The sequence below is a fragment of the Tupaia chinensis genome, unplaced genomic scaffold (genome assembly GCF_000334495.1).
Source record: "Tupaia chinensis unplaced genomic scaffold, TupChi_1.0 Scaffold149686_1, whole genome shotgun sequence".
NCBI classification, from domain to species: domain Eukaryota; kingdom Metazoa; phylum Chordata; class Mammalia; order Scandentia; family Tupaiidae; genus Tupaia; species Tupaia belangeri.
In genome coordinates this window covers 419,846-432,903 of record NW_006209531.1, presented here as the reverse complement: position 1 = coordinate 432,903, position 13,058 = coordinate 419,846, and the positions used below count along the sequence as shown (strand labels likewise).

At 47.9% G+C, this 13,058-nt stretch overlaps 1 protein-coding gene and 1 pseudogene across 1 annotated transcript in view; both read right to left on the bottom strand.

Moving 5' to 3' along the window:
- Positions 1-801: 801 nt before the first annotated feature.
- On the bottom strand, positions 802-11,001 carry LOC102501294 (putative phosphoglycerate mutase 4; annotated as a pseudogene).
- CCDC177 (coiled-coil domain containing 177) overlaps positions 9,828-13,058 on the bottom strand; it is a 4,467-nt gene continuing 1,236 nt past the window's right edge. The window contains exon 3 of the mRNA XM_006171515.3: positions 9,828-13,055. Coding sequence (XP_006171577.1) covers positions 12,411-13,055 — 645 coding nt within the window. The 3' untranslated portion in view covers positions 9,828-12,410. The remainder of the gene's footprint in view (positions 13,056-13,058) is intronic.

Here is a 13,058-nt window from a genome sequence, read left to right as displayed (position 1 = left end):
TTTTTTTTTTTTAAAGTAAATGCTTTAAATAAGAACCGATCTCAGCCTTCTGGAACCAGTTTTTCTAGGATCAGGGAGAAAATCATTTTGTTTTTTGTTTGTTTGTTTTAGTTTTAGTTTTTGTTATAGGGTGCATGCACTTGCCAGAGACAGAGACAGAGAAAATGAAAAATCATCCCCCAGGGGGCAGGCCACACCGCAATCCCTTTTCCTCCTCTTCTCTCAGGATGTTGGTTATGCACACACACATGTCAGGTGATTTTCAAGTCACCAGGTCTGGGAATCAAACCACACAGTTGGCTTTGTGGGACCAAGCACCTTAACCTCCACGCCGTCACCTGCTGGCCTGATTTTGTGGCGTTTTGTTTTGTTTTGTTTTTTTAAATCACCATACAGGTTATATCATCTTTCTCTGGAACTAGAGCCCCCAGGCTGTGACCTTCCTGCAGAAGAGCACAGGACTGGCTCCTGGGAACACAAGCAGACCTCTGGTTCTCCTCTTGGGTCGTGCACTAGCGTGGTTCCTCCCTCGCCTGGGCTGGTTCTTAGGAAACAACACTCTGGCCAAACCCGTTACTACCTCTCAACTCTCTTGGATTAGGGGAGGCTTCCTCCTACTTGGACAGAGAACCCAGGCCTCAGAGACGCTATTCTCCTAGACTGTACGAAGGAAGTGGGTGCAGGAGACCTAGAGTCGCCGGTCCCCATCTGTAGCTTCAACTTCATGTGCAGGGGAGGCGTACAGAGGGATTGGGATGTGCAGGGAGGGGCTCCTTGGGACAGCCGTCTGACTGCTTGCCTTCACTTCTTGGCCTCGCCCTGGGCAGCTCAGCTTCCAGGGTTTTACACACAGTCTCTTCATCTGTCAGGAACTGCCTGGGCTTGATGGGATTCAAGTTCTAGCCCAATGCAGAGACAATATGCATACCAGCAGGCAGGTGCAGTTCCCCAACAGCCTCTTCTGAGAACCTCCAGATGTTGACAATGCCCCCAACAGCTGTTGCCATGGCTCAGTCAGTGCCCGTTTCCCATCCGTGATCTGGGGAACTATTTCTTCATTCCAAAGGGCAGAGCTCTGGCCATCATGTCCTTCAGACTCTCGTAGGAGGGCAGCTGATCCTCATGAGGTCTGCCTCCTGCGATCCTGACTGATGTTATAGTAGAAGAAGTGGTTGGGCTCCATCAGGCGTAGTGGGACCCCACAGGAGCAGCTCCAGATCTTTCCATGGGCCTCACCGTGCTTGGAAGCAGTTTCTGCTCCATGACACCAGTGAAAGCCACATAGGGCTGCTCACTGGTGCATCAAATGCTCACCACTGGCCGCCACATCTGGTCTGGCAGCCAGCACTGTCCGGAGGGAACATATAACTCACTGAGCTGAAGCAGATGTGTAATCACAGCCAGCCTCTCCCAGCGCCTGCCCCCACGCTCCTCCTCATAGCCTGTCAGGGTCCGCTTGGCGTCCTACCAGCTGCTGACGTGGTTCTCCAGGCTCTGGGCTCTCTCGCCAGGTGGGATGAACACTAGGTTGTAGATGGCCATGGTGGTGGGCTTGGGATACTGAGAGCTGTCTGATGCTTTGTGGGTCAAAACCAGTTGAATGTCGGGACAGAGCTGTCTGATGCTTTGTGGGTCAAAACCATCTGAATGTCAGGACAGCAGGTAGCATGAAGGTGGAAGCAGCTGGATCCCACAGGGCCCTGTGTGCAGTTTGAGTCCTAGTCCTGGTGACTCGAGAATCTTCCAGGCTGCATGTTTGTGCATACCCGAAATCCCTGGAGGAGAATGGAAAAGAAGGGATGGTGTGGTGGCCATACCCTCTGGGCAGTGTTTTCTTACTTTCCCTCTCTCTGGTGAGCACGTGCGCCTTATAGCAAAAACAAACAAACAAAAGATGCTCTTTCTTATTTTTAATAACCTCTCATAATGGGCACTTTTCCTTTCTAGAGAAATTTTGCTCACTTCCCTCCCTCCCTCTTTTTTTTTTTTTCTTCTATTTTTGGGAGAGGTTTTTGCTATAGGGTGCGTGCGCTTGCCAGACAGAGAGAGACAGAGAGACAGAAAACGAGAAATCACCCCCCAGGGGAGATGGCCACGCCACGATCCCTTCTCCTCCATGTTCTTCTTGGGATCTTGGGCACGCACACACACACACACGCCTGGCGTGAGTTTAAGCCACCGGGTCTGGGACTCAAACCGTGGTTGACTACGAGGGAGTCCAGTGACATAGCCATTACACTAACTGCTGGTCCCCCTCCCTCCCTCTTTTTTGTGTCCTCTTCAGTAGTTGCATGAAGTAGAAGCCCAGGCAGAATTCTTAACCTACCCATGGCAACAGAGGCAGACTATGAAACTTTGGACCAGAGTTTTTGTTGCTTTGTTTTGTTTTGTTTTTGTCACCAGGCATGTGTAGTTATGAGAGAGAAGGAGAAAGTACCTCCCTCTGTGGGGTGGTATAATCCCTTCTCTATTTCTATACTCTACGCAAACATCTGGCTATTTTTCAAGCCCCTAGAGTTACCCCAACTGTGTAGTCAGCCATGTGGAATTCAGGTCCCTTAACTACCAGGCCACGGCCCTGGCCTGGGCTGAGCTTTTGGCTGGATCTACATCATGCAAGTTAACTGCTTCACTCGTATGCTTTTGCTATGAACCTCGGATGAGAAGCAGAGGCTTGTCCACTCACTGGACCCCTTTGCAAGAAGAAGACAGGTGAATTGCCAGACTTTCTCTTTCTGGCAGCTCACATGATAATGAAAACACTTACTTATGTATGAAAAAGCAACCAATTCTAACTGAGTATATCAAACACAAGCAACACCCAAAAATAAAACAAGGGGAGATTTTTATTAAGCTATTGTAAAGAATAGCTTTTTTTTTTTTCTGCCGCAGCAGGATGAGGTCTTCTAGAAAACCAAATACTTAGGGATAGTTGAAAGCCAAGCCCTGGACACTTGCAACCACTCTCAATAATATCAAAACAGGGACCAGCAGTTAGCGTAATGGCTATGTCACTGGACTCCCATGTAGTCAGCCGCGGTTTGCGTCCCGGACCCAGTGGCTTAAAACTCATGCCAGGTGCGTGTGCATGCGTGCCCAAGATCCTGAGAGGAGAATGGAGGAGAAAAGATTGTGGCGTGGCCATCTCCCCTGGGGGGTGATTTGTTGCTTTCTGTCTCTCTGTCTCTCTCTGTCTGTCTGGCGAGCGCACGTGCCCTATCACAAAAACCTCTCCCCCCCAAAAAAATAATAATATCAAAACACACGAAATATCTAGAATGGGAGCTCCCAGCACAATGTCTGACCAGGTGAGACATTTAAGTGTTCATATCATTCAAATGGACAGATGGATGTACGTTGTCTAACTCCCCTTTGAGCTGTAAAATAGTATGCTCTGGTAGCCCAGAAAGATGAACCCTAAGCCAAATGCCAGAAATTTTTACAAAGAAAAGAGAGGCCAAAGGAGAAGGAGATAAAGAAGAGGGAGAATATGCCAGTGGGTGTTAATCACACATGCCAAATGTACTGGAGTGGGGCTCGCCTTCTAGAGCAGGACTTCTCAAACGTTAAAGCACTCTGTGAGTCACCTGAACCCTACAAAAAGAAGGCTCTTGCTTGAAAGGTCTGGGATGGGACCTGAGTTCTTCAGTTCTAAAATCTTCCAAGTGATGCCAGTGCTGCTGGTCTGTGGCCTGCACTCTGGAGTAGCAGTGCTAGTAGAATTTTCTGCAAGAACAGAAATATTCCATATCTGTGCTGCCCAATATGCTGGCCGCCAGCTACATGTGGCCGCTGAACACCTGCCATGTGGCTGGTATGACTTGAGGAGGTGATTTTTTTTTTTTTAATTTACTTAACTAATTTACATAGGCATATGTGTCTCATGACTATTGACCTGGAAAACACAGTTCTAAAGCAGTGCTTCTCAAGCTTAACTGAAACCAGAACCACCCGGATAGCTTGCTAAAGCACAGATTGTGGGTCTCACCCCAGAACATCTGATGCTGCTCCTGCTGGCCCTGGGACCACTCTGAATATCTCTGATGTGGAGCATGCACCACGCCCACAGATGTAGTAAGCTTTGGGATCAGCACAAGAGCCCTCATCTTGTCTCTGGGCAGTGAGCCTCAGTCCACCCTCAGTGCTACCAGGACCCTCTGGGTTCAAACAAGGTCTGAGCTTTTTTCCTATAGGCCTGACACTTGGATATCATGGGTGTTCATAAAGCTGGCATAGAGATGCTCTGGGAGGGCCCACTTGTGACATCATTCTCACTGGTTCTCGAGAACAGATACAACATACTAGCAGGTGGGCCAGATGGTAGCACAGCAATAACACAATGCTCTGTGGGATTGCCCCACATGGAGGGCTTCTGACTTTGCCTACAGAGACTTCCCTGAGTGGGCCAGCAGGTGGCATAGCGGTTAAGGCACCAAGGCCCACATGGCTGACCACAATTTGAGTCCCAGACCCAGCAGCTTGAAACTCACGCCAGGTGCCTGTGCATGTGTGCCCAAAATCCCAAGAGGAGAATGGAGAAGGGATTGTGGCGTGGCCTTTCCCCCTGGGGAGTGATTTCTCACTTTCTGTCTCTCTGTCCCTTCAGCAAAGCACATGCACCCTATAGCAAAATCTCCCCACCCCTACATAAAAAAGAAACAGAGACTTACTTCCCTGAGTATATTGGGCATGTGGGTGCCCATGATCTGGGGCTGGCGGAAGCTCTGGGTGGATTGTGGTCTGAGGGTCCTGTTGAGGTGCCTGTCTCTCTCTTGCTCATGAAAGAAAGAAGTCATCTTTAAATAATAAATAAAGAAAGAAATTATTTTTGAAAGGATTATCCTAGTTCAAAGTATGGTCTCGACAGCCAGACTAACTGGTTCCTAGCCAGGGCTGCTCAACCCTAGCTGTGGGTCTCCAGGCAAGTCATTCAAATTCAGTGCCTCAATTTTATCATCTATTGTATAAGATGGGACTAATAAAAGTACCTACCTCATAGAACTCTTGTGAGGATTAAGCTCTTAAAGCAGTTGCCTGCACTGCATAAGTGCTTAGTACAATGCAGCCATCATTATCTCTACAATCAGCAATTAGCAAGTTGCTCCCTTCTGCTCTGCATTTTGCTCACCCTGCGGGTTTTCTTCAAACAAGCAGATGTTCCTGGGAGGCAGACTCTGCTTATTCAACTTTTTTGCTGAGGACTCTGGAGGACTCTGAGGTCCCATGGGGCCTCTCTCCAGGGTATCCAAGGGCAGAAGAAAAATGACAAAGTAGGTAAGTAAGCTCCTGCTGCACTCTTCATCCCCATTTCCCATGCACAGTGAGAACCAGCATGGGTCAGCCTAGCTGTTGAGCACCTCTGTGCATCAATGCATGTCCAGAGTCGGGAATGGACTTCTGCAACCCAGACCTGAAGCTAATCTCCATGTGGATGTCTGCAAACCCGGGGAGCCAGGAAAGGAGGTGGGGAGATGGGGCACTTGCTGAGTCATCTCAGAAGCCTCTCTGTCAGTCATTTGTTGAGGACAAAGTGCTGTCTAGGCACATCTGCCTCTCTCCTTCCTGCTCTAACATCTACCCCTGCAGTGAGCCCACCAGCAGACTCTCAGGTTGGGCTTACCCTAGGTCCTCTTTCTCATTCCCACGTGACCGTAGCAGAGATGGCTGCTGGATGCCAACACATCCTACTGTCCTGGAGCCCCCAGAATAGTGCTTCTCCCATAACCTCTCATGCTTGGTTTTGCTAAAGAGGCCATCATAGAATTTGGCTGTCACCAGGATAGAGGCATACCTTTTTTTGTCCAAGAAAGATATATAAATGTTAAAGCATTCTGTCATTTCATCATCATGTAGGAAGTCTTATAATAAAATTTCCAAAATTATCATCAGGTGTCAATTTTATTGCCAAACAAGGTAATTTGGTAAACAAAGTAATCCTTTATCTTTCCAACCACTGACTACCCCATGTTAGTAGGGGGAGACCGTTATTCCAGAGTCTCTTCCTTTGGAATGGCTGGAGGATTGCCACACAGAAAGAGATGCCAACAACACCAAAGGGGCTAAAATCCGAGCCTGGTGTCCAAGAAGCACCTAGCTTAAGCTCAGTCTACCCTAGAATTTCCTTTATCACCCTCCCAAGTTCAGAGTAACAGTACCCATAGAATGAGTGCTACTTGCTCAGGGATTTCCACTGATTAACTGATTTAACAACTTCCTGCCAAATAGGATCCACTGTCTCTCTTTTAAAGAGGACAACGGGGGCATCTGGAAGAGCAGAAAATAGTTCAAAGAAGTCAGGATGCTTGCTCCTTTGCCACACTCTTTGTTCTGAAGATGTGGCAACTACATGGACTGGGTTTCGAGAAGTTTGCAGATGTCATTCTGTTACACTGTGGTGTTCCTGCACATCAGCATGGTGGCCTCTTAATTTCACTTCCTAACCAATCTCTCACTCTGAGTGAGAGAACACACTGGTAGAGAAATGAAGAGGCAGCATAAAAATCTTTCGTCATCCATGAGGTGCAGTGAAGGATCTGGGAAATACAGCCACCATGCCTACAGACCAGAGCCCAAAGGAGTCGTGGGTTGGAGGTGGGTGGAAGCAATGGACCCCCACCAGCAGCCTCTCAATTTTCTAAAATTATCATCAGGTGTCAATTTTATTGCCAAACAAAGTAATTTGGTAAACAAAGTAATCCTTTATCTTTCCAACAACTGACTACCACATGTTACTGGGGGAGACCATTATTCCAGAGTCTCTTCCTTTGGAATGGCTGGAGGATTGCCACACAGAAAGAGATGCCGATAACACCAAAGGGGCTAAAATCTGAGCCTGGTGTCCAAGAAGTTTACCCTTTTCTGGAAGAATAAATGACTACAGGTTTCCTCACTCTGCAAGAATGCTGATGCTGGGAACATAGGGGGCATGTATGTACCCGCACATGCTCAGATACAGCCCTGTGAATTGCACAATTGTCTGACGCAACAACAGGCCATCAATACTGGACTGGTAAAGAGGAAGAAAGGCATGACCACTTCAAGATGGCAGCTAACTTAAAAACCACTTTGGAGAAGCTTTTGTTTGTTCTCACATGGGATATGACTGTATGTGATGAACTGGGAAGTGATGACACTGCAAATGATGATGTTATCAGTGGCCCTCAGAAAGCAATCATCTCCCACCCTGTGTTCTACTCCCTGCTCCTAACTCTACCCTCTGTCCTGGCACTAACTTACTGCCACCAAAGCAGTGCCAGGGACAGAGTGAAGAGCTAGGAGCTTTTTGGGGAGATTCAGGAGGCTGGGCGGAATCACCTGCAGGGAGAGTGTGTGCAAGAGAGCTCTGTGTAACAGGACACATATGTGAGTCGAGGGGGTGCTCTTCTGTGAAGACATGCATAACCAAAGTATGTGATTGGGCATGGCCCTCAGGTACTATGCCAGATACCCAAAGCTAAATGTGCTGCACATAGGGCCTACACATCATTTCTAGAACCAAGGGTTGTCTGCTGCTAGACCTCTGAAAGCCTCTTTTCAGGCTGTGAAAGAAATGAAGCTTCCTTACACCCCTCTGTCAAGTGTTTCTCTAGGACAGGAAGGGTGGAAATGTCACACAGTGGAGACAAGGCAAGTCTACATGGCAACCCATGGGCTCAGTCGCTTGGAAGGCTTAAAAAAATGGGATATTTTGGCTCACTAAACTTTCTCCTCAGTTCAGAACTGACCAGAAATTTCTTTTCCTTGAGACTTTTAAACTAGCAATGTGTCTGAAATGTTGACTTCCTTGTCTTACCAAGAACAGTCGAATGATGGCACTGATATCCGGTATGGAGAATTAGGGTTAAGTGTAGCCTGAGGCTCACTTCTCTAGGTCAACGATAGTTACTTATGCTGCATCTCTTAAAGGCATGGCAGATACTGCCCTTGAAAGTGATTAATCTCTCTCCCTTTCTTTTTACTGTAATTTAAAGTTGATTAAGTGCATGACATTATGAATTTGACCTAATTAATCAAGGCTTATCCAAGGGAAGGAGAGCAAGAGTGACTAGATGATGGTTGATTGGCAGATGATTTGTCCCCAGGAAACTGAAAAGGCTTGAAGTTAGTGCCTTGAGGGACCATCTAGTCTGCCTGTGAATGGATTTCCTGGTGGGAAAATGGTTCAGCCCAATGGGGAAACAAAGATGTCTCCTACGACACAGGAGCATACACATCTCAGGGTCAACGTGGACAGAGACTGCTCCACCAGCACCACGAGCAGTTTCCAGCATGTAGCAGGGATTCAATGAACATTATGAATGAATGGAGGCCTGCCTACCTAGTACATATACATAGACTTCCTCTGGTCGCTCTTCTGTCCATTAGCCCCCCTTCCCTCTATTCCTATCTCTCTTCAGGACTTACGTGCTTACATATGTGAGGTGCTAAACCACAGGCTGTTGGGGATTCAGTAGTCAATAAAACAGCCCCTTAGTGGAGGCAACTGTTTTAATCAGATTTTTCAGGAGAAGGAGTAAGGGGTAGACTCTAAAGAATGACCTGAACTCAAACTATATTTTCATATATTTCACCACCCCAGTCTGTTAGCTTTTGGCAAATACTGGTCACTGCCTCCATTGAAGACTCCTATCTGTGTGCTTCTAAAAGGAAACTTTATCTTCCTGTCCAGAAGTGGTGTAGGCATTGGTCACTGGATGAGTAGGACAAAGGCCTAGCCTCATCTACCATTTCATCTGAAATGATTGTGTCCTGGTTGCTTCCTTAGTAAAGAACTAAACTAAGGTTTTTTTCCAATCCTTCCCATTCTTCCTTATCCTACTTAACATTGTCTTTTTTCTTTTTAAAATTTGTTTTATTGCTAAAGGGAAAGTGCATTTACCAAAGAGAGAAAGCACCCTCTGATTGCGGTCATGCTACAATCCCTTTTACTCCATTTCTCCACCCCATGAGGATTTTAAGATCTCATGCACATGGACCCAGTGTGTTTTCAAGCCTCTAAGGTAAGGAGTCAAACCCCAGTCAGCCTTGTGGGATCCAGATCTCACACTTGGTGTTTAATCTCTGCCCTATGGGACTGGTGGCATTCTCTCTCTCTCTCTTTTTTTTTTTTTTTTTTGGGGATTTTTTTTTTTTTTTTGGTTGCACTCCCTTAGAGAGAGATTTTTGCTATAGGGTGTGTATCCACTCACCAGAGAGACAGAGAGACAGAAAGTGAGAAGTCACTCCCTAGGGTGGATGGCCACACCACAATCCCTTCTCCATTCTCCTCTCAGGATTTTGGGCACACATGGTTGGTGTAAGTTTTTTAAGCTGCTGGGTCTGGGATTCAAACTGTGGCAGGCCATGTGGGCGTCAAGCGACATAATCATTATGCCATTCGTTGGTCCTGGCATTCTCTTTTTTAAATAAGAAAAAGGTCTAAGAGGTCCAATGAAGAGTCCATGACCACGTAAAGGCCACAGTCCCCTAGATGTATAAGAGAGGTTCCAGGACTCACTAAGGCGAATTCTGGGCACTGGTCAGAACACCATTGAGGGATGATTCAGCCCAGCAGAATATACATCCTCCACCCTTCATCTCTGTTCCCCTTCAGTGTTCTCTTGCTACCTTTCACAATAAGAAATTACTTCTCTCTGGCATCGCTTCAAAGAAAAGAATATTAATAAAGGACCCAAAAAAGACTCTGGAAATTGCTCTTCCATGGAGAGCAGCATGGCCACTTTTCCTAGAGACACTTATCCTAGAATACAGTCAGTTTATATTCTAGAAGAATATCCAGAATTGGAGGAACCATTCTTTACTGTCACTAGGTTTGGCTTCTGGTTTTGCTTTAATTCTACTATATAGCATTAATTTTTTTTTTTTTTTTTTTTAGGACTCTAAACGTTTAGCCTTTACACAGTGCTTCTTTCTAAGTGCAATTTAGCATCTCTAATTTAGTGACATTTAGACCTGGGCATCACAGGCGACACTTGATCCACATTGTGCTTTTCAAGACCAATCCTTTCTGCTCTAGTCATAACGGTACATTACGCTAACTGTAGTAGAGTCATATGACCTTCCTATTTATAGTGACTGTTTTTACAGTTCCAGAGTGACAAAACTAGGAACGGGAATGTCACTCAGATTCTGATTCAACATCTTCACAGTGTTGGTGGGCAAGGGAGGGCAGGAGTCAGGTTCCTCAGGCACAGAGAGGTATCTACCCAAAGTTACTCAGTAAGTCAGAAAACAGACTGGGTATAGTGCTAGGTAAGAAAGATCACCTCTGTACCTGTCAGGGCTTATCCCAAAAACCAGATTGTCTTCTGAAATGAATGCACACACTTCGGAAGTAAATAATTTTAGGGTGAAACTTCTATGAAGGTTTCAAAAACCCTCTAGCAACTCAGGAACCACAATAGAAGAACTAGAATCACGTTCACCTTTTAGATGAATGCTCCTGACTCACAGACAATCCCAATAATCACAGTCCTCTGACAACCTCGTTTTCAATAAAAATTAAAATTTAAGGGGAAAAAATAATCGCCCACAGAAGAAATAAACCTGGGTATGTAGTTCCTTTCCTGGTTTCACGACACCTTACATGTAAGACCTACATGCTTTCTTCTACACAATATTCCTCCTACACTTGTTGGCATGTGATGGGGTGGGACTGAGGAGTTGATAAATGTGTGTGTGTGTGTGTGTGTGTGTGTGTGTGTGTATGTGTGATAACCAGCCATTTAAGGATAATTCTGCCCAGCAGAATATACATGAAATACGTCTAATGTAATAGTTCTCTACCCTGATTCCTTATTTATTTATTTATTTATTTTTGGTTACTTTTCATTTCCTGATCCTGATTTAACATAAAAAGTGATGGTTTACTTCCACCATCACTAATGAAGGCCGAGTCGATGGATGGATACGGCTGGGGATGAATTTCAGCTTCATGGAAGGCAAGTGCTCTATGGGGTAAAACTGCCTGATGACCTTCTGGATGCGGGAGGGGCCTGGCATTGCAAGTATTTTCCCCCCAGAAGCTAAATGACCATCTGTCCAGTGCCAGGAATCCATCTTCCCAGGAACAAACTAGGCTAACAGATTTCCTCCCGCCTCCCAACTCCAGGTCAAGAAAGGCACAGGGAAGACCAACGAATAACACTGAAGGGGTGCTTTGGATCCCGGAAACCTTGAGGTACCAGAAGAGGAATACTGATAGCCCCATCTGGAGGATGGGAAAGGTGAGGCACCAGGAGACAGGTTAAGTACTTTCCATCATAGATGAGGGGGAGACTTTTTCTTGGAGAGGAGAAACACTGTCAACAATAACGAGCACAACTCTCAGCAAAGAGGCAATTCCAGCATTTTGGCCAACACAGTAAAGCAGCCGAGGACATTCCGTCCTCAGAGCAGCTGAGTGTATCCCCTTCACAGAGGGGCTCTTCCACTCCACGCTCTCTAGGGCTCATCCTTGAGACTGCAACCAGGGCTGGAGATTAAGCAGGAATAGCCTGAGCAGGCACATAAGGAAGCTCTGCTTCTTAAGGCATGGCTCCTGTCTGCAAGGAGCGGGCCCCTCACTGGGAGGTGGGCATCACGCCCTGCCTCTTCTGAAACACCCTGCAAGAAAGCTTAATGGGGTGGAACACTGCTGCCTGAGGAACCTGCCTCCTCCAGGGGCAGGGGCTTCCTTTAAAGCTAAACAGCATCATCAAACCACTCCATTTCTTGTGCCACTTGGGAGAATAAGTAGAGAGAAAAGACACAATTGATTATTATCTGCAGATGATTGTCTAACTAGAAAACCTGGGAGTCTCAACGGAAAAACTCAGAACTAAGATGTGAATTTGCTCAGGTGGCCAATTAAAAATACAGCATGTAAGAATCTACCCTTTAGGGGGTCATTTGGGCCTGGCTGGCCACCATTGAAGAGCTGTGCTTTTCTGGGAAGCCTCCAAGCTTTGTGCAACTTTCTGTATTTAGATAGTCGGAGGTGATCCCGGGAGCTGCTTCCTCTCTGTAGCAGCTGAAAGACGGCTCAGTGTCTGAGACCAGAAACTGTCTGGGGACAATTGCCTCTGCACTCTCTCTTACGTGCCCTCGCCCCAGTCCCAACTGGCCCCTTCCCCTCTAGGTCCTCTCTATTCCAACCCAAAAGACAGAAAAGTTTGGCAAGGGCCTGTGTGGAAGCCACCAGGGGCAGATGTGGACAAAGATTGTGCTTTGTCATCTCCAGATAAAGTAAGTTTAAAAACAAAGGGGCAGACTGACAGGTCCCATATGTGGGTCCTCTCATTGCCCCATTGGTCAGAAGCCTGGAGAGGCCACAGTGCTGGGCTTCGACTGGGGACTCCAGGGTTTCGTCAAAGTGGCCGAGGGAAGCCCCACCAGACTGTGCATGCCAGTCTGGCTAGTGAAGAGGACAGTCATTTGCGGTCCAGGCTGGCGTGTAACTGGGCTTCCCGCACCATGCGGTCGAAGGAACGAGTGTTGGTTTCCTCGCGCACCTTCTCGCGCACATGGAAGGAGGCCCGCGCTGTGGAGCGCGCGCTCTCCAGCGCGCTGCGCCGCTCCCGCGATAGCTGCTCGCTGCGCTCCAGCTTGCGCCCGATCGCCTGGAGCAGCTCCCGCCGCCGGCAGTCTTCGTCCCGCTCCACCTTCTCTTTGTTGGCGCGCTGGGCCCGCTCCTTCTCCAGCCGACTCTGGCCCACGCGCCGCGCCTTCTGCTGCACAGCCTCCTCCGCCACTTGCGTCGCGTGTTGTAGCCGTCGCTCCCCAGCGCGGGCCAGCGCCTCCAGGTGAGCCTGATGCTCCCGCTCTTTGCGCTCCGCCGCCTCCTTGGCCCGCCGACTCTGCAGCTCCTCCCGCCGGGCCCGCTCCCGCAACTCCCGGGCGCGCTGCTCCACTAACTGCTCGTAGTTCTCCTGCGCGCGGCCCAAGCTGGCCTCCAGGGAGCTCCGCAGGCCCTCTCGCTCCTCAAGCTGCTGCCGGGCCCGGCCCTGCAGCAATGCCTCGTGGCGCGCCCTCTCGGCTCGGCTCAGCTCCCGCTTCTCCCGCAGCAGCTGGCCCTCCTG